The following is a 27,869-nucleotide window of genomic DNA, read 5'->3' on the forward strand; positions in this document are numbered from 1 at the left end:
AATCAAACCTTGGAGATTCACTGGCAAACTCTGAAGAAAACATTGATTGATTCTGCCAGAGAGGCATTTGGTGAGGTTATCTGCAAGGATAAAAAAATCAGAACTCCCTGGTGGACACAGGAAGTTAAAGAGGCAGTGAAGGAAAAGAAGAAAGCATACCAAAAGTTCCTGTCAAATAAGTCAGCTTGTGCTCTTAGAGAATATAGAGACAAATGCAAGAATGCTAAACACTGTGTAAAACTAGCTAAACAAAAGTCATGGGAAGACTTTGGCAAGAATATAGAAAATAAATATCAAGAAGGTGGCAAAATATTCTGGAGGTTGTTAAAGAAGCTTAAGAATGGAGAAAAGAGTGCTGTAAAAGGAATTAGAGATGATAAAGGTGACATGAAAATGGGAGAAAAAGATATCCTTGAAGTATGGAGAAATTACTTCGAAAAATTACTAAATGAAACAAGCAGTGATGGCACATTGGTAAAAAACAGGCATACAGTCAGGAATACATATCCATACTTGAAGTAGAAAATGCCATCAAAGGCTTGAAATGTGGAAAGGCAGCAGGAGTAGATGATATTCGACCAGAAATGCTGAAATATGGTGGTATAAAAGTCTTACAGTGGCTGCACTGCATAGTTCAGAAAGCCTGGACAGAGGGATGAATTCCCGACGATTGGAGTAGAGCTCTAATAGTACCCATATATATATAAAAAGGGAAATAAAACTGAATGTGAGAATTACAGAGATATTTCCTTACTGAGTTTTCCTGGCAAGATCTATGCAAGTATACTTGAGAAACGGTTGAGAAGAATTGTGGAAGAAAAGCTTGGTGAAGAACAAGCTGGATTCAAGCCAAATAGAGGCTGTCAGGATCAGATCTTCACTTTACAACAAATAGTCGAGAAAGCATGGGAATATAACAAAGATCAGTATTTAAGTTTTGTCGATCTGGAAAAGGCATATGACAAGGTGCCAGGAGAGAAGCTATTCAATACTCTGCAGTTATATGGTGTCAATAGGGGATTATATCAAGCAATACTTAGTCTTTATTTGAGTTGTAAGTCAGCAGTTAGAATTGAAGGAAGTACAGGAAGATGGTTTAATGTGAAATCTGGTGTGAGACAAGGATGTACATTATCCCCTCTGTTATTCATTATCTATATGGATCACATTATGAAGGAAAGTGGTATTAAACATGATATCAAAATTGGAGATGTTAATGTCAGCTCTTTCTTTATGTGGATGATGTTATACTTATAAATAAATCTGCTACAAGTCTGCAAGATTCTCTGACTAAATTGAATAGCTGTTGTAATAGATATGGTATGAAGGTCAGCAATAAAAAGACAAAGACAATGAAAATAGGCAGAATCATGGAAAACGTCAACTGTGTTGTGAATGGGGAACCTGTGGAACAATTAAAACATTTCAGCTATTTAGGCAAGATTTTTACTGAAGACGGTAGACAACAGAATCAGCAAAGCTGGTATGGTGGGAAGTCAATTGAATAAATTCATATGGAATAAGAGAGAAATTAGTCAGAAAACACTAAATTAGCTGTATACAAGACAGTGTTCAAACCAGTTTTAACTTATCGATCTGAGAGCTGGGTCAGAAGTAAAACACTTGACCAAAGACTAGAGATCACAGATATGAGAGTCCTGAGAAAGATTATAGGCATGAACAGATGGCATCAATGGCAATATCATATTAAAAACGAGGATATTAGGAAAGAACTTGACATTGTCAGCATCCAGGAATGCGTTAGCAGAGCTAATCTCAGGTGGTATGGTCACTTAAACAGAATGTGCGAGGAAAGATTAGCAAAACAAGTGTTCTCTGCCAGGTTGGCAGCAAAACAACCCAGAGGAAGACCAAGATATAGGTGGATTGATACAGTACAAAGTGCTTTAGACGACAGAAATATAAGATCTGATAATGTTGGAGTCTTGACAAGTAACAGACTGATTTGGAGGAAAATTGTAGATAGGAAATTAATAATGATGTAATTTTTTTCATGTAGTACTATCATATCCTGTACACCCCTTGAGGGTACATGGCAGGAATTTGATGATGATGATGATTAAAATACTATGTCATAATTTCATAGATATACAGAAGGCCTTCGATTCAGTATGGCATGAGACACTGTGGAGAATACTGATGATGATTCATGTTTTTTTATTTTTAAAAGGCATAAAGACAGCAAAGATCATACTGTGCCATATCAAAGGTTATGGCAGTACAGATAAGACACTCAAACATCCATGCTCACAGCAGGATTTGAACCAATGACCTGATGGTTGGAGAGAATAGATACATTAACCACTCAGCCAACCAAGGCCAGAAGAGAATACTGAACCAGTATGGAATGAATAAAATAGTACACTTAAATAAAACTCTTTACAATTCCTCAGAAATGTTAATAGAAATCAACGACAACTGCAGTAAGCCTTTCACAATGGAAAGAGGTGTGAGTCAAGGCTGCATACCTTTGCCCATGCTTTTTAATCTTTATTTGAAATATATAATAAACTTAGCCTTAGAAAACAGTGGTATCAGAAGAATTAGTTGGTGGTGCAAAAATCAATAATCTCAGATTTGCCAATGACATTCACCAATAGAAGAGAATGAACATCAGTTACAGGAATTAACAGACAGAGTTTCTAAAGCACTTAATTATGGATTAAAGACCAGCACTCATAAATCAAAAATGATGTCTTCAGGCAATAATCCATGAAAATTTCAGTTAATGATGAAAAATTGGAGGTAGAGATGGCAGGTTTAAACATGAAATTAAAGCACAAAAGCAACTGCTGAACCTTAGAGATTACAGACACTTTGACAGGCCAATAAAATACAGCTAGTTACAAGACTACCTCACTGATATCCTTGTTTAATTCTATCTTTATTGACTTGAGAGTTGGACATTGCTAAAAGAAGACAAGAAAAGACTATTGGCCTTCCAGATGAATTGCTATAGAAAACTTTTGAAGATACCCTACATGGTACACATAACAAATGACGAGGTTAGAAGGAAAATCTGCTCTATTGCTAGAATACAAGTGAACATCATCACTAAAATACACTGGAAACAGCTCCAGTGACTGGGCCACATAGCCAGATCAGATAGCTTACCTAAATTAGCACTAGAGGGCTTGACTCCTAGTAAAAGACAAGACAGGTGACCTAGAATCACCTGAAGAAAATGGACCAATTCTTCATTCTCAACTTAGTTAAGGAGATCCCAAGACAGAAACATCTGGAGAGAGTATCTTAGGACTGTCACTTTTGTAGGGTCCCAACAGTCTACATACACTATGTGTGAAGAAGATATTTTTATCAATCACCTATGGATAAAGGTGTCTTTCAGTTATGCAGTTCCTGCATTTTTTCTTCTTTTTTTTTCTGGTGGCCTACTCCAATAAAACAGCATTGCTGCTAATAAAAATAAATTACCCTATCAACATGAAAGTATACCTTCAGAAAGGACCCCACATTTATTACACCCAATACTTACAACATGCCTTTCATAAAGATGAGTTTTACAAACACAAAAATTTCAGTGAATATATTAAAAAAACAATAATGAAAGAGAATAATATATTTAATTATTAATTACTATACTTGATTTACTAAAAGATGTAAAGAATAGCAAATATAAGGAAGAGAAATACTTTCAGTACTGAAAAATGGATTATGAATAATTTATATCTGATATTACATGTATATGTGTGTATCTGGGGATGGAGTGAAGAATGAGTGATCCTATAAGCTCTAGACTTTCATATTTGCATTTATGATGGGCATACTTTAAAAAAAACTTAATAGATGGAAAGGGATTTCTTTGCGAAATATAAATCATTAACAGCCACTATACTGCAAAAGCAAAAAAAAACAACTGATTTTATTGTATCACTGAATAAGATAAAGAGACACTTGCAGTCTGTGTAATATATTAGTCAAAAAATAATGCAATCAGAGAAAACAGGGAAAAAAATCGCACTACCCAATGAAACATAATAAATTTAGTTTAATCCTTTATCCAAGTGTAAGCAAACAAAGTTTGCACCTGAAGTATCTTCAGGACTGAGGCAACTCATGGTAAAAGTGGACTAAGCTCTCCTCGCTCCTTGTCTTAGTATCTTCCACAGTGCAAAGCACATTTCCTTGTGGACATGTATAATGCTATGCATTAAGGGAAGGGCCACTACCCAGACCAGTTTCAACCTTTATTGAGGTCTCGTCAGTGGGAGCTAGACCTAGAGGTGGTGATACCAAGGTGAAAGCAATGGAGAAGTCATCTTTACCTAAACGAGTTGTCAAAAGGTGTCTCACCTTATTATTAAGTTACTCTGGATTTAGAGAAAGACGTTCGAAGTTTTTTTTTTCCCACTTGGTTAGACTATAATGGGAGATACTAAGACAAGGAGTGATGAGAGCTTGGTCCACCTTTACCACCAGTTGCCTGAGTCCTGAAGATACTTCAGGTGCAAACTTTGTTTGCTTACAACTAAATTTATTATAGTTTAACAAAGTGGAAAAAAACTTCCAACATCTTTCTCAAAATTCAGAGTAATCTAATAATAAGGTGAGACACCTTTTGGCAACTCATATAGGTAAAGATAACTTCTCCATTGCTTCCACATTAGTATCATCACCTGTGGATCTGGCTCCCATTGATGAGACCGCAATAAAGGTCGAAACTGGTCTGGGTAATGGCCCTTCCCTTAATATATAGCATTATACATTCTGTAAGGAGATGTGCTTTGCATTATGGGAGATACTAAGACAAGGAGTGATGAGAGCTTGGTCCACCTTTACCACAATTTGCCTCAGTCCTGAAGATACTTCAGGCACAAACTTTGTTTACTTACACTTGGATAAAGGATTAAACTAAATTTAGTCTAAACAAGCAGGGAAAAAACTTCCAAAACCTAATGAAACATGTTCCCTCTCACAGAAACTATGTGCTCCACAGACTCAAACAAAACTATTTCTTGTACCACCCAACACAGCATCTAACTAAAAACAATTGTTCTAACATTTGTCCAAATTTTCAATTATATGAAATAAGTATTTGTTCGATTGCATTTGAAATATTCAATGTCATTAAGACAGATCACAAATGCCAACTTCAAATAATATTCTACTGAAAGAGTTACAACAAACATACCACATAAACTTTGTGTCAGTGAGGCTGCTACCCACCAGCCTGACACAGGAGTGTGAGCAGCACTAAAATTCTACCGAAAGGATTGCAACTAACATGTTGTGAAAACTTTGCACCAGATCAGCCTGTCTGCATAACATAAGTGTCACACAAACTGTAATGAGAAGTTCCATTGGTACGATAAATGTGAAACACTTCCCGACTTGAATGTGTTAAAGAAAATTTGTAGAGACTACAGGAATAGCTTGTTATAGTGACTAGTTTGTTCTAATGAATTGTGATCTTTCTATTATCTGAAATTAAAATAACCTAACATTCAATTTATCAACTTGATTAAGTTAGTGTGTCAAGTGATTATTGGTACAGCACTGTGTAACTGTAACCCCCCCCCCAGTTAACCAAAACCCTTCAGTTATATAACTGAAGCATACTGATTTCCTTTTGCAGTTGGATAATTGAAGAATTACTATATTTAATTATTAATTACAGCTAAGGACTATATCTTTAACTAGTATTGTGTCTGTGAGGATTTTGGTCAGCAAGTTTGTTATTGCATGCAGAAATTTTATAATGTTTACAACAGTCAGAGTTAAACTTTATATTTTTAATTATTTATTAAAGTCAAATTTATTTATTCAACATACCTTCCAAATCCCAGAGAGAGTTTACATCCATTAATGTTCCAGTTCTCCTAATTTTTACTGAATGAGTAGCCAGATCATATCCCCCAGAAGATTCTACAAGAGAAAACAACTGAAGACATCTATGTATTTGCCAAGTTCACTAATCAGAAAATCCCAATTAGTTCATAAAATTAATGAATTTTATAACCCATAAACACAGAAACTATACCAATTAGTAAAGAAAGACCAAGAATGAAATTCTGCATAAATGTGAAAATTAAGAACAGGATAATAAATTTAGTTTAATCCTTTATCCAAGTGTGAGCAAACAAAGTTTGCGCCTGAAAGTATCTTCAGGACTGGGTTAAGGTGGTACACACCAGGGCAACTCGTTGCAAAGGTGGAGCAAGCTACCAACACTCCTATCCTAGTATCTCCTATAATGCAAAACACATCTCCTTGCGGATATGTCTATTGTTATGCATTAAGGGAAGGGCCACTACCCAGACCGGTTTCGACCTTTATTGAGGTCTCTTCAGTGGGAGCCAGGCCCAAGTCGAGATATCAGGCAGAAGTATTTGCAGGTCATCTCCACCTATAGGAATTGCCAATTGGTGTGCCACCCTTTTTTAATAAATTACTCTGGATTTAGAGAAAGATGTTGAAAGTTTATTTTCCACTTGGTTAGAGTATAATAAATTTAGTTTAATCCTTTATCCAAGTGTGAGCAAACAAAGTTTGCGCCTGAAAGTATCTTCAGGACTGGGTTAAGGTGGTACACACCAGGGCAACTCGTTGCAAAGGTGGAGCAAGCTACCAACACTCCTATCCTAGTATCTCCTATAATGCAAAACACATCTCCTTGCGGATATGTCTATTGTTATGCATTAAGGGAAGGGCCACTACCCAGACCGGTTTCGACCTTTATTGAGGTCTCTTCAGTGGGAGCCAGGCCCAAGTCGAGATATCAGGCAGAAGTATTTGCAGGTCATCTCCACCTATTTGGAGCTTGCTCCACCTTTGCAACGAGTTGCCCTGGTGTGTACCACCTTAACCCAGTATACTGAGACAGGAGTGTTGGTAGCTTGCTCCACCTTTGCAACGAGTTGCCCTGGTGTGTACCACCTTAACCCAGTCCTGAAGATACTTTCAGGCGCAAACTTTGTTTGCTCACACTTGGATAAAGGATTAAACTAAATTTATTATACTCTAACCAAGTGGAAAATAAACTTTCAACATTTAAGAACAGGATATTCAAATCTTGAACTTAAAGATTCATAGCATTTGAAAGCTTTTATTTAATACTAAACTAATCTGACTCTTGATGGGATAAATAAGTATTAGCTTTCTTTAATTTTGATGAAGGAAACCAATTAAATATACCATCAGGTGACTTTTCGTACCATCTAAACAACCAGGGAGCATCAGCAAGAGGTACACTTGTAAAAAGGTGCACTTATAAGTATCTCTTGCTGACATTTCAGTTGTTATCATAACGGTTCCCTACAGACATAGTCAAACCATTTGACTGTTTCTACAGATGAAGTAGCCCGAGTGAATCAATTATATATTTGGTTTAATCCTTTATCCAAGTGTAAGCAAACAAAGTTTGCACCTGAAGTATTTTCAGGACTGGGGCAACTCATGGTAAAGATGGAATAAGTTCTGATCACTTGCCTTAGTATCTCCCATAATGCAAAGCACATCTCCTTGGGAACATGTATAATGCTATGCATTAAGGGAAGGACCACTAACCCAGACCGGTTTCGACCTTTATTGAGGTCTCAACAGTGGGAGCCAGACCCAGAGGTGGTGATACTAAGGTGGAAGTAATGCAGAGGTCATATCACCATATACCGGTTGCCAAAAGGTGTCAACACCTTATTATTAAAATTCTCTGGATTAGACCAAATATATGATTGGTAGCATAACCAAGTGAAAAATCTTCCATCAACTATCTCTAATCCAGAGAATTTTAATAATTTTAAATTTAACAAGTCCAAATTCTTCCATCTTTGGAGGAATTATTTTAATCAGAACAAAAATCTTAATACAATCAATGTGAGCACTGACACAATTTTTCAAGCAAAGGCCATGCCAGAATTATATTATTAATAAAATAACGAATTATAGTATATTTAAAAATAAAACACATGCATGCAAATCAGAGACTGCAAAGAAATACAAGTATGTTTTCCTCTTACTCCAAAAATTTAAGTAGGAAACCAAAAAAATAAGATCCCATCAGCCAATACTTTAGTGCTAAGAGTGAATCAACAACTCATACTCTGCACTTAAGTTGGCTCTTAGACTGAACAAATAGTAAGCAATGCAGCAAAAAAAAAAATAAAAAATAAATAAAAAAAGACTTAAGCAAAATAATTTGATTATGCTCCAGTTTTGAATTACCACCTCGCAATACATTCACAACAGTGATCTATGTGCTGAAGATGCAAAAAAAATAATAATGAAGACAAAATATTAAATTTAACTTATACCAATCATGTATAACTGTAAAACCTTAATCAACCAGAGCAGTATTATGAGTTGCTTATCTAGTAATTTATTTATTAGACTACTAATAAACTTCTCAGTGTGAAAGGAAAAAAAATAGGACAACAAGACTGTTCCTAGCATGTGGACTTCCAACACCCTAATGAGTGTTGGAAGCCCACATGCCAAGTCTTAATATTGGCATTTTGAAGTAATTAACTATGAAAAGATTTATATCAACTTTAATAATTAATCAGGTTTGACTTAGACGTTAATTAAAAAATTTCTGACATTTTGCTGTCTATATGACTGACAGCATCTACAAGAAGATATGCAACAACAAAGAAACAAAAACAAAAGGAAAAAAAGACTCATCAACATATCCTCACAGAATGTCACACTGGCAAGCTTCCTCCATGCCTTACTTAGAAAAGAATATTTTTGTCATGGTTTGTTCAAGGAGTCTTCTGAGGTCTTTCACTCACACATGGCACACTAAGTAGAAACCAAGGACTTGTACTACGTGAAATCTGGAAGTCATTAATTAGTATATGTAACATTCATGACCAGTGGCGGCCCGTACATAAGCACTGCGACATTGCAGCACCCCGAAGGAAAAAATGAAAAATTTAAATTTTGTTCGTGTTTATAAATAATAACATTTCTTACAACATTATATAAATGCAATACAACATGTTAAAGTCTACAGCTTATGTTTTGAACATTGATTGAATAGTTAATAATTGGAATTGTTCGATTAACACTTAAGATTACGAAACAAATGCACTGCGACCTAATGCCGATATTCGTTTGTGCTTGTCATTGCGCGTTATGTCATTCAGACACTGCCCAAACAGCACAGCAGTGTATTTTTAGTATCCTTATGCACGTTATTTCTGTGAGATATGAAACGTTTATTATTGGTGCGTGCGTGCGTGCGGTGAACTATTTTTTGTCAATATTTTATTTTGTTAAAATAACATATTTATTTATTATAGATACAAGGCTGAATTATGATGAGTGTCACTGTTGAAAATATGAAAAAATTATATTTTTTCAATTATCATTACACTAAACAAAAGCACTGCGATCTAATGACGATATTCGTTGGTGCTTGTCATTGCATGCTATGTCATTCAGACACTGCCCAAACAGCCGTGTCTGTCTGAATGACGCAATGTATTGTAGTAACATAACGTAGTGTATTTTTAGTATCCTTATGCACGTTATTTCTGTGAGATATGAAACGTTTATCATTGGTGTGTGTGCGTGGTGAACTATTTTTTTTCAATATTATTTTATTTTGTTAAAATAACATATAATTAGTTATTTATTATAGATACAAGGCTGAATTATGACAAGTGTCACTATTGAAAATATGAAAAGAATTATATTTTTTCAATTATCGTTACACGAAACAAATGCACTGCGATCTAACACCGATATTCGCTTGCGCTTGTCATTGCAATTGATACGAAACTTTTATAATTGGTGATTGTGCATGGTGAAGATGAAATATTTTTAATATGTAAATTTATTTATTAATAAATTCTTTACTGATTAGATTTTTTTTTTTTTTTTTTTGTATATGCAGCACCCCCACTTAAAATTTTCACCAGCCGCCACTGTTCACGACCTCTCCTATGCCAGCAATCACATATAGAGTTTACACAACAATGTATAGACCAGGCGTGATGTGCTTAATGAACATGATTAAACTATCAATCTAGTATTTTTCAATTTATAGAAATAACAGCTGTTAGGAAACAATTTGGGTTCTGTGCTAAATATCTTCCTGAAGATGCTGTCAGCCATATAGAACAGCAAAACATTTGGTGTTTAATTTATAAAAAAAAAAATCTACGAGTTAAACCTAGTTAATTATTAAAAGTTAATGTTGGCATTTCCATTTCTCCTGCTTGCTTTATATCTGTAAAATGTGTAAGTAATATAATTACTGTAATGAGTTTTAGAACTTTGATTGTGTGTGCGTGCGTGCATGCACACACAATTTCATTTAATTTACCAATTTCATTTATTTTCAGATGTCATAAAAATGAAACGGTGAAATACTACTTGAATAGTTCTATAATGAAAAGGTAAATGCATTTATTATTCAAGAATGAGAAGAGATTTAGTTATTTGAAAAAGATATGTTAAACACTGAAAAGGAAACATAACTTACCTTCATTTGATTCACAGGTTATTTGATTATAAAACTGAAAACATGATTCTGCAGCGTCATGATCTGACCTTGGTCGTTTAATTGGACGTGGTCCAAAAATATGGGAGGCATATTTTTCCCTACAACACAAATGAAATAGGAGTTGAAAGGACTGTAATATTAAATATGCAGACAATATGTATAGAGTTTACAAAATACGTAAGACGAAACGTGTAAAATAGCATACTATTTTAGGAAATAATTTAACAAAGTTATTACATGCAATAAAAAACAAAATTTATCAATCAATATCATGAAATATCTAAGTTTCTACTGCAGAAATTTGTGTCAAACAAGTAGAGAAAAAAAAATGTCATTGAAAAAACAAAACATATCATTATTATACTTGGCTATCAATACAGCATGTTTGCAGGACCATAGAAACAGCTTGTTATGGATAGTCGACTACAGTGAATTTCTTTTAGCAGGGCACTGTACTTATTGGGTTTTTTGGGGACATTCAGGTGAAAGTTGATTATATGCTTATTATAAAAAAGTGTCAGTTAAATAACACTGCATGAGTTGTTTTTTGTATTAAATATATTGCAAGCAAATTAATTCTGTTTGCAATCAGTTAAATTTCTGAGAAATTCATACTGTCATGAACACAAACATGGGCGATTTTTGTTTTCATGTAATGTTTCATGAATGTCACAAGGGACAAATGTACCATTTTAAAAAGAGTTAAACATGGTAGAAACAAAATTTTTGAGGTAGTCCTTCAGAAAACACACACACACACTCTCTCTCTCTCTCTCTCTCTCTTGTGAATATGATTCTTTTAATGGCCATACTTAAAATTAAGAGTTTAGTAGGTTGAAAATTAGCATGAAAAAAAAAAAAAAAAGAAATCTGATTATTATGTAACACAGAACTCACTAAATAATGCAACGGAAAACAAGTTAAATGCACACACACAATATAATAATGTCAGTGCACGTTTAATGTTAGGATATATATTAATAACTATGATTTAATAAGCTAAACATAAGCATTTAGTGAAATAAATGCAAGATTGCATTCCTAGGGAGTTATTAAAATCACATAATAGTAACTACTACCAGCATCGCTAGTGCCATGAGAAATGCATTTCTAACTTCATGTAAAGTCAAATAAAATTAAAATTACTTCAATTTTTCTTAAGAGTTTTAAATAATGTGTTTACTCAAAACTGGGTCATCTGTTCTTGAGGTGTTTCATATGGATGGACAGAGATGTTGGCAAACCAAACTCTTTGCTTGGGAATGTAGCCAGCAGAATAAAATATATACAGTTGCTTCTATAGACCTTCTTCTTTCTTTGAGTGCCATCTCCTATCGGAGGTCGGCGACCACCTTGGCAAATTTTGAGCGATTCTCAGCTATTCTGAGCAGTCTCTAAGAGTTCATACCAGCCCACTGTCTGATATCTGCCAGCCAAGATTTTCTTCATCTTCCTTGTCCTCTTCTTCCATTTATCTTCCCTTTTATAATCAATTGAAGTATCTTATATTTTTCATTATGAAGTAGGTGACCAAGATATGCAGTTTTCCTTCTTTTTATGGTATCTAAAAGTTCACGTGATTTCCCCATTTGTTTCAGTACTTCCTGATTGGGACGTTTTTGCTGTCCATAGGATTTTTAACATTCGTCTGTATAACCACATCTCAAAGGCTTCAAGTCTTTTTATTGATGTTGTCTTCAAGGTCCAAGTTTCTGCACCGTACAGCAGTACAGACCATACATAGCATTTAACCATGCGTACTCGACCAGGAGACGTAAAAGGATAATGCAGATAGTATCCATCAGTAAATAAACTTAATGAGTGGAGGTGGGAAATTATTATGGGGCACTTCAACTATTGGAACATAAATTGAAAGAAAGAAATGGAACTTATACAGTTATATATTGCATGGATCAGTGTCATGGCATGTGAAACTGCAAGGACTGGATGTTGATAGTACATGGGAAGTTGTAAAGGAGTGTTTGAAGGAAGTGAAGACAAACTGCATACCTAGAGCCAGGAGCTACAAAAAAACTGCGGAGGAAATTCGAGATAAAAGGTGACCAGCAGGATATGAGCAGTACAAAGCATGGACCAAAAGGGTAACCAGTGTGGTAAGAAAGGCAAAAAACAGAGTATAAAAGGAAATTAGCAATACAGGTCAAATATAAAACCAGAGTTCTTTCAGTATGTTACAAGGAAGAAATTTCATGGCAGAATGATTTTAATGATTGCCAATGGTAGTGAGGTAACTGAATCAGATGAAATAGTAAAATTACTAAGTGAACACTCTGCAAGCATATATCATCCAGGTAGAGATATTGCCGTAACAAGAGAGGCAAAGGCTTATATGGAAATTAAGGTAAACGAATGGAGGTGCATAGCATATTATAGAGCCTTGATGTGAATGGGTCAAAGCTGTATAACTGAGAGGAAAACTCCACATAGCCTTTAAAGGAATGCAGAGAACTGACCAAGGCTTCTGACCTAATGTCTAATCCTCACCTTCTTGTGATGCACCCTGTTGGGTATCTACCTGGATACTGAACGAACGAGGATGGGCTGGCAATTTGGGATTTAGCCGACCAAATTGTATTCTTATTGGTTAAACCAAAATAAAAAATGATGGTACAACAAGACAAAATTTCATGCCTGCTGAGGTGTCACCCGGTTAAACAACGCCCCCATTATTTTCGCCAGGGAACCAGGGCAAACAGCGAAAAGACAGCTACAGGAACAAATCTGAAAACAAACTCCAACTCAACATCACCAGAGTTAAAGATCGGTACTATGAACATAAGAAGCCTGAATGGCAAAGAAATGGAGCTAGCTGAGGAATTAGATAAGTACTAGATCAACATAATAGGGGTGACTGAAACAAAAAAGACAAAAACTGGTGAGATCTCTCTGAGCAATAAATACAGAATGTTATATTCAGGCAATGACAATCAAGGAAAGGAAGGAGTAGCCATAGTATTCAACAGAAAATACGAGGCTAATCTTCTTGAATGGCTGGCAGGCAGCCTCAAGTAGAGTGATGCGGGCAAATATGAGAATGGGGAACTGGACAATGAGACTTATTTGTGCCTATGGTCCCACAGAAGGTTCTACTAAGGTAGAAGTGGAGGAATTTTTTGAGGCTTTAGAAAAAGCAACTGACACAATGAAAAATGAAAAGTTGATCCTTGTTGGGGATCTAAATAGCAGAGTAGGAAATGATTGTGAGACATACAAAAATATTTTGGGAAAATTTGGAGAAAAGAGCAAAGCTAATAATAATGGCAAATACCTGTTGGATTTCTGCTCAGGACATAGACTGGTTATTACTAACACCATGTTACAACATAAAAATGTGCACAAATTCACCTGGAGAGAAGAGGCAAGGAATAAGAAATCATTGACATTGTTACTGTTGATAGTGATGTTTTCTCCCTGGTGCAGGACATCAGAGTGTACAGAGAATTTGAAATTGGAAGTGATCACTATTTAGTCTTGAGCAGGATGAAATTGAATCTTATATTGAAAAGAATAAGATGTAAGAATGTTTTAAAGCGAATAAAAGTTGAGCAGCTCTTAGATGTAAACTGTAGACTGACATATACAAAGATTATTGAAGAAAAAATGAAAGAGTTTGAGAACAGGAACCAAACTTTGGAGATTCAGTGCCAAGCCTTGAAGAAAACCCTGATTGATTCTGCCAGAGAGGCATGTGGTGAGGTTGTCTGCAAGGATAGAAAAATCAGGACTCCATGGTGGACACAGGAAGTTAAAGAGGCAGTGAAGGAAAAGAAGAAAGCATATCAAAAGTTCCCGGCAAATAAGTCAGCTTTTGCTCTTAGAGAATACAGAGACAAATGTAAGAAAGCGAAACACTATGTAAAACTAGCTAAACAAAAGTCATGGAAGGACTTTGGCAACAACATAGAAAATAAATATCAAGGTGGTTGTAAGATATTCTGGAGGTTGTTGAAGAAGTTTAGAAATGGAGGAAAGAGTGCTGGCATATGCAATAGACATAAAGTCAGGAATACATATCGAATCCATACTTGAATAGAAAAAGCCATCAAAGGCTTGAAATGTGGAAAGGCAGCAGGAGTAGATGATATTCCACCAGAAATGCTGAAGTATGGTGGTATAAAAGTCTTACAGTGGCGCCGCACTGCATAGTTTAGAAAGCCTGGACAGAGGGACGAATTCCCGATGAGTGGAGTAGAGCTCTAATAGCGCCATATATAAAAAGGGAAATAAAACTGAATGTGAGAATTACAGAGGTATTTCCCTACTGAGTGTTCCTGGCAAGATCTATGCAAGTATACTTGAGAAACGGTTCAGAAGAATTGTGGAAGAAAAGCTTGGTGAAGAACAAGCTGGATTCAGGCCAAATAGAGGCTGTCGTGATCAGATCTTCACTTTACGACAAATAGTCGAGAAAGCATGGGAACATATCAATTATATGTATTTAAGTTTTGTCAATCTGGAAAGGGCATATGACAATGTGCCAAGAGAGAAGCTATTCAATACGCTGCAGTTATATGGTGTCAATGGGGCATTATATCAAGCAATACTTAGTCTGTATTTGAGTTGTAAGTCGGAAGTTAGAATTGAAGGATGTACAGGAAGATGGTTTATTTACTGTTAAATCTGGTGTGAGACAAGGATGTACATTATCGCCTGTGTTATTCATTTTCTATATGGATCACATTATAAAGGAAAGTGGTATTAAACATGATATCAGATTTGGAGATGTTAATATCAGCTCTTTGTTTATGCGGACTTCTAAATAAATCCGCTACAAGTTTGCAAGAGTCCCTGACTAAATTGAATAACTGTTGTAATAGATATGGTATGAAGTCAGCATTAAAAAGACAAAGCCAATACGTAGAATTGTTGAAAATGTCAACTGTATTGTGAACGGGAAACCTGTGGAACAAGTAAAACATTTCAGCTACTTAGGTACGATTTTTAGTGAAGATGGTAAATTAAATATGGAAATAGACAACAAAATCAACAAAGCTGGTATGGTAGGAAGTCAAGTGAATAAATTCATATGGAATAAGAGAGTTAGTCGGAACACTAAATTAGCTGTATACAAGACAGTGTTCAAACCAGTTTTAACTTATGAACTGGGTCATAAGTAAGACACTTGACCAAAGACTAGAGACAGCAGATAGTAGAGTTCCGAGAAAGATTAAAGGCCTGAACAGATGGCATCAATGGCATATTACAAACGAGGATATTAGGAAAGAACTTTACATTGTCAGCATCCAGGAATGCGTTAGCAGAGCTAATCTCAGGTGGTATGGGCAAGGAAAGATTAGCAAAACGAGTGTTCTCTGCCAGGTTTGCAGGAAAAAGACCGAGATATAATTGGATTGATATAGTACAATGTGTCCTAGACGATAGAAATATAAAATTTGATAATGATAATATTGGAGTCTTGACAAGTAATACACTGATTTGGAGGAAAATTGTAGATAGGAAGTTAGTAATGATGTACATTTTTCATGTAGTACTATCATATCCTGTACCCTCAACTGGTGTACAGGATATGATGGTCAGGAATTTGATGATGATGATGTGAATACAGCTATGGGATTTGATGGTATACCAGCTCAAGTTTTACAATAAGGCACCAATAAAACACACACACACACACACACACACAGGTATCCCTCGATTAACGCAGTCAATTAATCCCTCCATGTTACCATGTATATTAAATTCGCATTCATCAAATCTAATAATCAATTTTAAAAATTAAAATTCGTCCATGATCGATTACTGTATTAATAATTTGTTTTATATGTACTATTTTAGGAAAGATAAAAAATGAATGGAAAGTAAATGTTTAATAAATACTTGTAATTACATTATTTACTGCAATTTTTTTTTTTTTTTTAATCAAAAGAAATTATCAAGAGTTGTTTGAAGTTTCAGTTTTTTTCTTATTGGCATAAATTCTACGATAACAATTGTTGAAATATATATAGAAACTACAAGAGTTTCGGCAGATGCAAGCATAAGCAACCTTATGGGCAACTCGTAGTAAAGGTGGAGTAAGCCCCAGATCACTTTCCTTAGTTTATAATAAGTTTAGTTTAATCCTTTATCCAAGTGTGAGCACACAAAGCAGCTGATCTGATGTGCTTTGCATTATGGGAGATACTGAGATAGGAGTAATGAGAGCTTTCTCCACCTTTGCAACGAGTTGCTGGTGTTGCACTACCTTACCCAAGTCCTGAAGATACTTTGAGGCGCAAACTTTGTTTGCTCACACTTGGATAAAGGATTAAACTAAACTTATCATAGTCTAACCAAGTGAAAAATAAACTCTCAACATCTTTCTCTGAATCCAGAGTAATTTAATAAGGTTGCACGCCCTTTGGCAACTCCTATAGGTTAGGATGACCTCTCACTGCTTCTGCCTTTGTATCTCCACTACTGGGCCTGGCTCCCACTGATGAGACCTCAATAAAGATCGAAACTGGTATGGGTAGTGGCCCTCGCCTTAATACATAGCATTACACATATCCGCAAGGAGATGTGCTTTGCATTATGGGGGATACTGAGATAGGAGTAATGAGAGCTTTCTCCACCTTTGCAACGAGTTGCCTGGTGTTGCACTACCTTATCCCAGTCCTGAAGATACTTTCAGGTGCAAACTTTGTTTGCTCACACTTGGATAAAGGATTAAACTAAACTTATTATAGTCTAACCAAGTGAAAAATAAACTCTCAACACTTTCCTTAGTATTTTCCATAATGTAAAGTACATCTCCTAGAGGAGATGTATGATAAATAAGCTTTTGGCTCTCTATTTCAGTAATACATGGTTTATTTATTTTCAGTTACAATCTAGAAATTATTTAACAGAGAATAAAAAAACAACTAAACTATATTATACTGACATCAGAGGTCACGGTATATCTCTCAGATACAATTTACTGTCAAATATCACAAACCTTTACATAACATGTGTTAAACCAAACTGACAGAAAAAAACAGTGCAGAATATCACTTGTAACATATGAATGCACAGCTGTTCATTACTTCCAAGCTATACACTGAATTGTGTAAGAATATTTATATTAAACATTTTGCATGTATCTGTCAGATCAGCTGCAAGCTCCACAGGGTTAAAGGCGCATCAATCAAAACTCTTGCCGCGTATATCAAGGGATTCCCGCAATTAATTTCGGCGCATTAAGCAAAACTGCGTTAAGCAAGGGATACCAGTATATATATTTTTTTTTAAAATTAATCTTTAACTAGTAGATTTTGTAACCTTGTGGTTTGGTTATGACCAAACTAATAGAGTTAGTGCAAGACTATTATTTAACAAGCCAAGTAATTACCATGCCATTATTTAACTAGTAATCTCAGAAGAAGATCTATAACGAATTTCTGATAAAATAAAGGAAGAATGTATAAAATTTGGATTAAACATAAATATAGACAAAACAAAAATTATGCAAATAGGAAAAAGAAACACCAATCTGAAAATTGAAATTGATGGCAAGAATATAGAGCAGGTAGAAAAACTACACCTACCTTGGAGGAGTAATTGAGTACAATGATGAAATTACAAAAGATATAAACAGACGAATCAGTCAAGCATCCCAAACTTTTGGACAACTTAATAAAATATGGAAGTCAGAAGACATCAAACAAGCAACAAAAGTAAGAATCTATGAAACAATGATCCTCCCAATACTCCTCTATGGAAGTGAATGCCGTCAAAAAGGCTGAAGAGAAAAAATTAACTACTGAAATGGGTTGGCTATGAAGATTACGTGGAGTATCTCTACTGGATAAACTAAGAAACGAAGACATAAGGAAATGACTAAAACAAGAAATAACAATAGTACACAAAATCCAAGAAAGAAGACTGTGATGGTTTGGCTATGTGACCAGAAAGATTACCATCTAAAGCCCTGAATACAATGAGGCAAGGTAAAAGATCCAAAGGGCAACCAAGAATTAGATGGATAGACAAAATAAAAGAGGACCAGAAAACCAAATCACAACAAGCGACACCAAATGGGACAGAATTGTTCACACTCTCCAGGGACAGACAGAAGTGGAAAGAGTTCCTTCGGCCTCATCATCATCCACATAGATGATGGAAGAGAGAAGAAGAAGAATCTCAACTAGTATGACTAACATACAGAAAAGAACAAATAAATTAATATAAAATTAAGGCTTATGTGCTACACTGATGCCTGACTAAATGTGAAGATCTACAAATGAGCTTTTTTTCTCCATGAGAATACAGTGCTGAACAAGTTTGTTTTGCTTCTTTAATATTTTTACATATTCTTACTGGAGATGACTTTCCACATCTTAAAGAGAGATAATGAATCATTTTATAGAAGCTGAAAACCTTCACAAGATTCTTTCAAATTTGCACATCTGTTTTATGGACTACAATATAACATGATTGAGTTTTCTACTTTTTCACACAATTTATAGCCATAACTTGTAGACCATGCAATGGTCTGCAAGTCATGGCTATAAACATTGGATACCCAAGTCATGGGTATCCTTACCTTGATTTACCTTGATGGACCCGTGTTTCACTCAGGATTTCTCCATGAGTGCAGGTCAAAAGATGCCTCCAATGATCTCGATCTTGAACCTCTCTCTTCCATGTTATACCCATAGATTTCACTAGTGGATCTTCCCATCTTGTAGGTGGTCTTCCTGGTTTTCTCTTTATTCTTGGTTGCCAGTTGAGTATTCTATATGCCCATCTGTTATCCGTGAGTCTGGCTATGTGACCTGCCCATCTTATCTTGCTTTCATATACTGCAGTTACATCTTTTATGCCTGATCTCTTTCTTGGTTCCATGTTTCTAACATGTTCCATTCTGCTGATGTTACAAATCCTGCATTCTATTGGATGCCAAGTTATTCTGAGAGTCTCTTTTTCTTTACTTGTCGTATTCCTGATCCATATGAGTGATGGTAGAATATCACTATTAAACAGTTTTGCCTTTGGAGAGATGTCAAGATTTGGATCAGTAAGTGTTTCTTTTAGTCTGTTGAAATGATAGCCATGCAGCTTTCTTTCTTTTTGCTAGTTCTTCAGATAAATCGTTATTCATTTTTATTGTTTGTCCCTAAGTGCTTGTATGAGTCAATTTGTTTTATAAGGATGTTATCAATACATAGGTGACTGCCACTTGTGTAGATGTTTTTGATCCATTTTGTTTTTTCTAGATCATTTCTAAGCCTATCTTACTGCTGTTTGTGTATACTTTTTCACCCATTTCTTCTAGGTCTTTTGGGTTGTGGGATATCAGTACTAGGTCATTGGCAAACATAACAATTTATAGCTTTTCACCATCTATGCTTATTCCTCCGTTTAGGTCTATTTTTTTCAGAATGTATTCTAAAGTGCTGGTAAATAGATTTGGGGAGATCACATCGCCTTGGCAGACCCCTCTTTTTATATCTAAATTTATAGGTTGATCAAATAGGGTTATTTGTGTGGTCTGATTTTTGTTAATTTCTTTTATCATGTGGATATAAATAGGATCCACATTTATTTCCAGTAAGGCATTGATGACTGCATTGTGTTCTATGGTATCAAATGTTTTTTTTAAAATCAATAAAGAGGAAACATAGAGGAATTCGGTATTCTCTGCATTTTTCTGTTAGTTGTGAAATGACCTGGATATGATCTATTGTGGAGAAGCCTCTTCTGAATCCTGCCTGCTCTCAGCTGGAGTTGTCTTCTAGAGTGTTTTGGATTCTGTTCAATATTACTCTGTTCATGATCTTATATATGTGAGAGAGTAGACAGATTGGACGATAGTTTTTTATGTCTTCCTTGTTCCATTTTTTGAATAGAAGTGTGGTTTTTGAGGTTCCATTCCTCTGGAATCTTTCCTTCTTTGAAGTGCCATGTGAATCTGGCGGCCAAGGCTTTGAAAATAATTGGTCCACCTTGTTGGATTTCTTCAGCCTTAACATGATCAAGTCCTGAGGCTTTTCCTTGACTCATTTTCTTAAGGGCATGTTCTATTTCTTCTGGAAGTAGATCTGGTATATTGCTTGATTTTGGAATGATAGGTTCTGAAACTTGGCACTTAGTTGCATAGAGATCATTATAAAAATTCTGCACAATTTCTTCTATCCTTTTTCTATTAGTATGTTTTTCTCCATTTTGATCCTGTAAAGCAGATGGAATTGACTGTTTAAAATTTAAGTCTTTCTCTATTTTTTTTCAGGCTGGTTTTTGCCTGCACTGCTTCTCTTAATTTTTGTATCCTGAAAGCTTTGTAAGTCTTCTGGAATTCTTTTCTTCTAGAGTTTGAGGGGAGAGTCGTTCTCTGTTTTTTGTTTCACAGGAATTTCTGATTTTTTCTTGCACTCGCTGAATTTATTAATAAAGTCAATGTAGTCATCATTTATGTAACAGTTTTTAATAGTCCATTCAGTCTCTTCCTGAACTTGTGGTAGTTTATTTGTTTGGGTTGTCTTTTATGGTTTGATGTTGCCCTGATATGTTGTTCTTTTTTGTGGTCTATTCTCATAATGGCTCTGAGGAGTCTGTGATCAGAATCTATGTTGAAGTATGTTTCGCCTATTGTACCAACATTTTGTACCAGTCTTTTACAGTCTGTTAAAATGTAGTCAATTTCATTTTTTGTGTCTCCATTCAGTGATTGCCAAGTCCATCTTCTTCCTAGGCGTTTGTTGAAAAGTGTTCATGATTGCTGCAGCTGAACAAAGAGTTGTTCAGCTGCAGCAAATTCAGCTAATCTCTCTCCTCTTCTATTTCTTTCTCCTACGCCATGTGGTCCTATAAACTTTTTAATCTTCTTTTCCACATCCTATTTTAGCATTAAAGTCACCACCAACGAATGTGTATGTCGACTTATAATTTAACCTGTTCAAGATTCATGTAAAAAATTTCTATTTCTTGATTATCAGCTACAGATGTTGGAGCATAGCAGGATATTAATTTTATTGTTATATTGTTCTCTATTCCAATTACGAGTACACCTATTCTTTCAGATATGATGTTACAAGAAAGGATCAACTTGGTGAGCTTAGATTTAACAATGAAACCCACTCCGCCTTGTTTGCCATTGTTTGAGAATGCTCCGAGGAGTATCTGTGAGCCATTGTACCATCTTACTGTCAGTTCTTTCAATCTTTTTGTTTCATTCACTAGCAGCATATCCAAGTTGATATTAGTTAGTTCTTTGATTAATAAATCTATTCTGTAGTCTCTTACCAAAGTTCGAGTATTGAGGGTACCAAATGCCATTTTCATAGATTTAAGAGGCGGCCTGTTTTCATCTGCGAGATTCTTAGCACTCCTGGCCACACCCGGTGCCTTACCGCTGCTGTAGAAAGGTGAGTGTGGGCTGCGCAGGACTCGGGGCCGTTTTTGTTGTTGTAGTGGCATCTTTGCTGTGGTCGCATATACGCTTCTCCTGACCAGGGTTCTGAAGTGTTTGCCAGAGCTCTGTTAGTGATGTTGGGTCCAGCTCTGATAGTGGTTAGGATCCCAACACCCCAGGGTGCACCACGGGGAGGTAGAGTTAAACTTTGCACCCCACTGGGTGCAAAGTTCAACTTTGTTTGGATACCCATGGTATCCAATGTTTGTAAAAATCAGATATATTCCATATCTTCTCTTATTTCCATAAAACAATCAATTTGTCTATAATAAATGACTGCACAAACAAATACTGCTTTAAACTCTATGAGGAGAAGCCAAGTTTCAAACTAGAGAGAGAGAAAAGGAAGTAGAAAATAAAAACTCTTGATAATGTGAGTGAACGTCTCTGAGATGCTTCTCACATGAGGGATGGTTATGTGATGAATAGCTTCAGATGAAGCATATCTGGAGCATAATTTCTTAACTTTAAATGTAAATGCTATAACTGTTGAAGGAAAGAGCTATTTGAATGCAGTCACATTCGTCAGGATACAGAACATTTGCAGAGCAGGTTGCACTTTCTTGGTGAGTCAAAGTTTTGATAGTACCAATTTTCTAAATAAAAGGATGGTGAGAATCTTTATGAAGATAATGCTTTGTAAAAGTATGCTTTCTAGAAATTGATGAAAAGTGTGATACAGCTATCATGAAACCACAATGCATTACTGGATTCCTTTTTCAATAGACAACTTTATGCTGCAATATGCATTATTAACTTTATTCAAGAAATTAAGTTCAGAGGATGACCAGACATCATCCACAGAATGAAACTAACCATGATAGTTTAAAGGCTTATGCATCTCAAAAGACTTTAAAAAGACCTTACAACTAATTCATACATATGAAAAAGAAGTTAATAAGTGAATATAATCTAATAATACAGTACTTTATATTTAAACCATAATAAAAATGCACTACACTGAACAATAAGTAAATCTTGTCATATCATATTTAGAACTGCTAAAACCAAACTGCAAATAAAAGTAAGAAAGCAATAATACTCTGTTTCAACATTTAGGGAGATATATACCCAGATATGTTTCAATATATATGAATGCATATTACTATTCAATCTGAAATTACCTTTTCAGCATCAGAGTTGGAATGACAGCTTGATCTGTACGAAAAAGGCAGGAAGTGCCACGAAATTTCAACTGACCAACAGCAACTAAGAAACGATTAAGACTAAGGCATTCTCCTTTCTCAAGTTGAAATATTCTAAAAGAAAAAAAAAAAAAGTATATAAATTACTGTATTTGAAACAATGAACTTAACTGTTCATGAAGATTTAGATATGCAGTTAATCTTTTAGTAAGGTATTTTCATTACTGCAATTACTTGAATAATTGCTCATTTAAGGGTGTGCAAAATTTAAGCATCACAAATGCATGGAAAAATCCAGGGTTCTTGTTGTTTGTGTTATGTAATCAACACAACTATAAGTAACAGTAAGCAATTCAAGCATGTTGCTTGAATGAAAATAAACGTTAACTAACAAATGCAAGAAATGGACATAAATGGTAAAAAAATACATTTATATTTGGTTTATTCCTTTATAAACTGTTTAAGTTGTTTTGTATCACTTTTATATGCCCTGACGAAGCCAAACAGCCAAGTTGGTGAAACTTGTCAGTGTTTATACTTTATTTTTATTATTAAAAATTCTTCAGCCAATATACAACCCAGTTTATGTTCATTTCTTGCATATACCTGATGACCGAAACAAATATAGAATTACTATTAACTAACAAAGTAAATAATTATATTTCAAAACAAGCAAAAGTAGTATAACAGATATGGTTATTAAACCAGAAATGTATGGTTGGAAAGAGTACAAGAAAATGAAAGTAAAGAAGAAAAAACGTTCTAAGGATAGGTAGGAAGGAAGTTTGAGGTTTATACTGGCACAAGACAACTAAGGTCATACCGCATCATCACAAGGATTATAGCATTGCAAAAAGTAGACCTTAAGTAGAAATAAGAATAAACATTCAGATTACATGTAAATCTGCACTTCTAATGCATAATCAAGGATATGGTAAAATCTGCAAACAGAAAAATGCAGGAGCAAGCAGAGTAATCAAAAAAGACAATTTGTTAAAGAGAGATCAAGTTTCATTCATCTTAACTTTCACACAAGGGTCGGGAGTTACATGAAATATTAAATGCAAGACTGCAGCATAATTTATATATGGATTTTCTGAATGTACTTGAGTGACATATGTTAAACTTTTTAGGATAAGACACTTGAAGTAAAGCTAGTCAAATGAGTGGCTGGCAGGTATCAGAGGTAGTGATTTTGGAGATGATATGTTATGGATCCATTTTTATTAAACTTTGTATATTAGTGATATCATGATGGCATGTTTGGCAGTTTACAGTTAAACAGATTCAAGTAGAGGAGATGATGAATAGGAATATTCTAATCAAGTTTTCATTGCATGTTTGTATACACACATACATTTCTGTGGAATTGGAATTTGAAAGGTAATTGCAATATAATATTTTGTTAATGAGAGCATATGAGAGGAAACAAAATTTTTGATGGAAAAAACATGCCAACAAATAACAAAAGGAAGTACTAATCTCATCACAGAAAATATTAGCATACATAAAAGTTGTGTGTAATATTAGCATATATATATTCAAGTTTAGATACAAGAGTCTTCTGGTCCAGATGGTATTTTGCCATTGTGCTCAAAAGTTCTGCTCCTGAAATAACACCTGTCCTATATCATCTATACACTCTTTCATACTCATTTGGCATTTATCCCAGTACAGGATAGTGAGTCAATATTCAGCCCAATTAAAAATAAAAATCAGTCACGAAACTAAATTTCCCATCACACTCGCCTCAATCCTTTCCAAAATAATAGTGAAGATCATAAGTGAACTTTTCACTTCCTAGAGGCATCTATTTCCATTAATCAATGACACCAGTATTGATTTTGTCACACAGGATTCACAATCTCATAATACCAGTTATTACAAAACATGGAAAGAGTGGAGAAATGTGTCTTGCTGCTCTCGACATTTCCAGAGCATCTAGCAATGATACTAGATCAATAACCTGCTATAATTTAGTCATCCTACTTACAACAAGACAAAGCTGGGGAATCAGCTTCGTCTTGTTGATCTGTGCATGTCATGATAGGTAACTTTCTCCATTTCAACAATGCACCCAGTGTCTCAATTGTTTTACCACCACCACCCTCCTCCTATACATAAATGACTAACCAATAATCCTATCCATAATTATGGCAACAAAAGCGATGCCATACTATGCAGTGCAATAACATCCAAGCTTCAAGATCTACAACCAAATAATGCTGATCTCCCATACGATACTTAAATGGAATGAGGATAACCTAGTCATTTTTGGTACTATCAAAATACATTCTTGCATTTTTTTCAAAAAAAAAAAAAATAATCAATACATCTTCCCTTATCTTCAATAATACAAAATCACTAGAAAGGATCAGATTTCCCCTCCCCAGAAAGTTCTGATAAACACATAAACAAAATGATATTAAAGCAACTGATATAACCACAAGAAAGAACATACTAATAACAGCGTTATGAAGGTAACTTATGTTCCTCGTATGTTCTTTCTTGTAATTATATTAGTTGCTTTAGTATAATTTTGGTTCTAGGTGTTTATCTGAACTTTCCAGACCCCCCCCCTCACTCATACTTCTAGCCATTACTGGTATAATCACTTTGACAGCTTCTTCAGCATGCAAAATAATTAGATATCCTTTTCTGCTCAAGATATTACTTTTCACCCATCCAGCTACTATATCCCTACAAATCTCAAATCCATCCTACTTTAGAATATTATTCTAATGTGTGGGGGAAGTAAAAAAAAAAAAATCTTGATGCTGTACAGAGGACAGCAATTCTGTTGATCACCTCAACCATGGGGGGGGGGGAAGAATCAATAATATAGGTGTGTTTCAATTCATTTAACTACAGTAACTTCCATGGACATTTCTTCATATCAGAGGAATCTGATATGAACTGGCATCCATCATTCCTCTGATATATATCACTCATTAAAACACAATCACTGCCCAACACTCATATTAGTCCAACTGCAAACTCAAACATGCTTCTTCACTTCCTCTTATTTCATTGCCTCTGTTCTCTGAAATAACCCACCTCCCAAAGCTGGAGAATATATACCTACAACCTCCAGGTTAAAGGAAAATAATCAATAGGTTCACTCTTCCCAAACCTTTGCCTATACCCTAAAAAGGCACTCATAAGCTATAGGTTTTAGCATCTCTCATGTGTAGAAATAATAAAAAAAAGTTCAGTTGACTAACTAACATCAAAATATTTGCATACTTATGTTTCACTGTTTCCACCCAGGCAATTAATCATAACATGTCATATGTAGAAAGTTTTTTTTCCTTCTTCCACTTGGTTGGAAAAATATTTATACTAGACAATTAATAGACAAGCTTAAGACAAGCTTCGTAGCTCATTTTAAATGGTATTACAACACCAAACCAACTAAGTCATAAAAAAAGAGATGTTCATTAACAGGCTTATTTATATTTTGCTGGATTGCAAACCAACATCTTCAGAGCACATCACGTTTCAGATAACAATGCATAAGTGAAACATTGTTGCACGTTTAACTGAAACATGTACAAGAGTGGTCTGAAAAGTTCTCAGCCTAACAATGAAAAAACAAATTTATCATTTCAAAATTATTTTTATTTTTCAACATAATCTCCCTTAAGACTAATACATCTATTCCAGTGATGCTCCAGCACCATTATCCCATCCCTGTAGTGGTTCTCAATAAGATCTGCAAAATACCCCTCTAGAGCTGCAATCACCTCTTGATTCGAAGAAAAACACTGACCAGCAAGGAAGAGTTTTAGTTTTGGGAAGAGATAGAAGTTTTTTCCATTGTCAAAACACCTTTGTGGGCAGGTGCATTGTACTGATGAAAGATAATTATTTTTTCCTTCTGCAAACCGGGTCTTTTCTCACAAATTTTTTCGTCTAGTCTGGTTAAAAGGTTGGAATAATATTCCCCAGTTATTGTTTTAACCTTTTCAATTTAATTAATAAACAAAATGCCTTTGGCATCCCAAAACACCGATGCCATGACCTTTTCTGATGATGGAACCAACTTTGTGTTCTTTGGTGCTAAACAACCGGCTTCTGTCCACTGTTTTGACTGCTGTTTGGATTCTGGTGTGTAATGGTGAATCCAAGTCTCATCCATAGTAATAAATCGATGCACAAAATCAGTTTCATTCTTGTTAAAACACTCCAAGCACTGTTCAGTGATTTTCATGCAAGTGCGTTTTTTTGATCTGCTGTGAGCAAGCACGGCACCTATCTTGCACAAAGCTTTTACACATGCAATTCTTCATGTAAAATATATCCTACAGATTCTTTTGAAATGCCTATAGTTTCAGCAATTTCATGCACTTTAACTTGCCGGTCATCCAATACCATATCGTGCACTTGATCGATGATTTCCAGTGTTGTTACACTTTTTGGACATCCCTCATGTGGATCATCTTCAAGGCTGGTATGGCTACTTTTAAAGTCAGCAGCCCATTTCTTAATTGTTGAAAATGAAGGAGAAGAGTGCCCATAAACTTCGAATGAAATTCTTTTGGCATTAAACCTTCTTTTACAAAGAATATCTTGCCGATAATGTTGTTATCTATGGTCGAGGCTGAGAACTTTTCAGACTATCCTCAAGACGTGCTCTGAAGATGCCAGTTTGAAATCCAGTGAAATATAAGCTTGTTAATAAACATTTTTTTTTATAATTTAGTTGGTTTGGTGTTGTAATACGTTAAAATAAGTTATGAATTATACTAGACACTTATATTATACTAGACCTATCTGATTTAAATCCTTTACACATGAGTGAGCAAATAAAAGT

At 35.0% G+C, this 27,869-nt stretch overlaps 1 protein-coding gene across 6 annotated transcripts in view; it reads right to left on the reverse strand.

Moving 5' to 3' along the window:
- Nucleotides 1-27,869, reverse strand: part of LOC150095701 (uncharacterized) — a 336,276-nt gene that overhangs the window by 145,849 nt on the left and 162,558 nt on the right. For all 6 annotated transcript variants that reach the window (XM_090409978.1, XM_090409975.1, XM_090409976.1 and 3 more), the window contains 3 exons: nt 23,033-23,167; nt 10,472-10,590; nt 5,815-5,907 (listed from right to left, as the gene is read on the reverse strand). In XM_090409978.1, the coding sequence (XP_090266104.1) occupies nt 5,815-5,907; nt 10,472-10,590; nt 23,033-23,167 (347 nt within the window). The remainder of the gene's footprint in view (nt 1-5,814; nt 5,908-10,471; nt 10,591-23,032; nt 23,168-27,869) is intronic.

Source organism: Typopeltis vanoorti, chromosome 20 (genome assembly GCF_054136105.1).
Source record: "Typopeltis vanoorti isolate ZY-2024b chromosome 20, IOZ_Tvanoo_1.0, whole genome shotgun sequence".
In the NCBI taxonomy this organism is placed as follows: domain Eukaryota; kingdom Metazoa; phylum Arthropoda; class Arachnida; order Uropygi; family Thelyphonidae; genus Typopeltis; species Typopeltis vanoorti.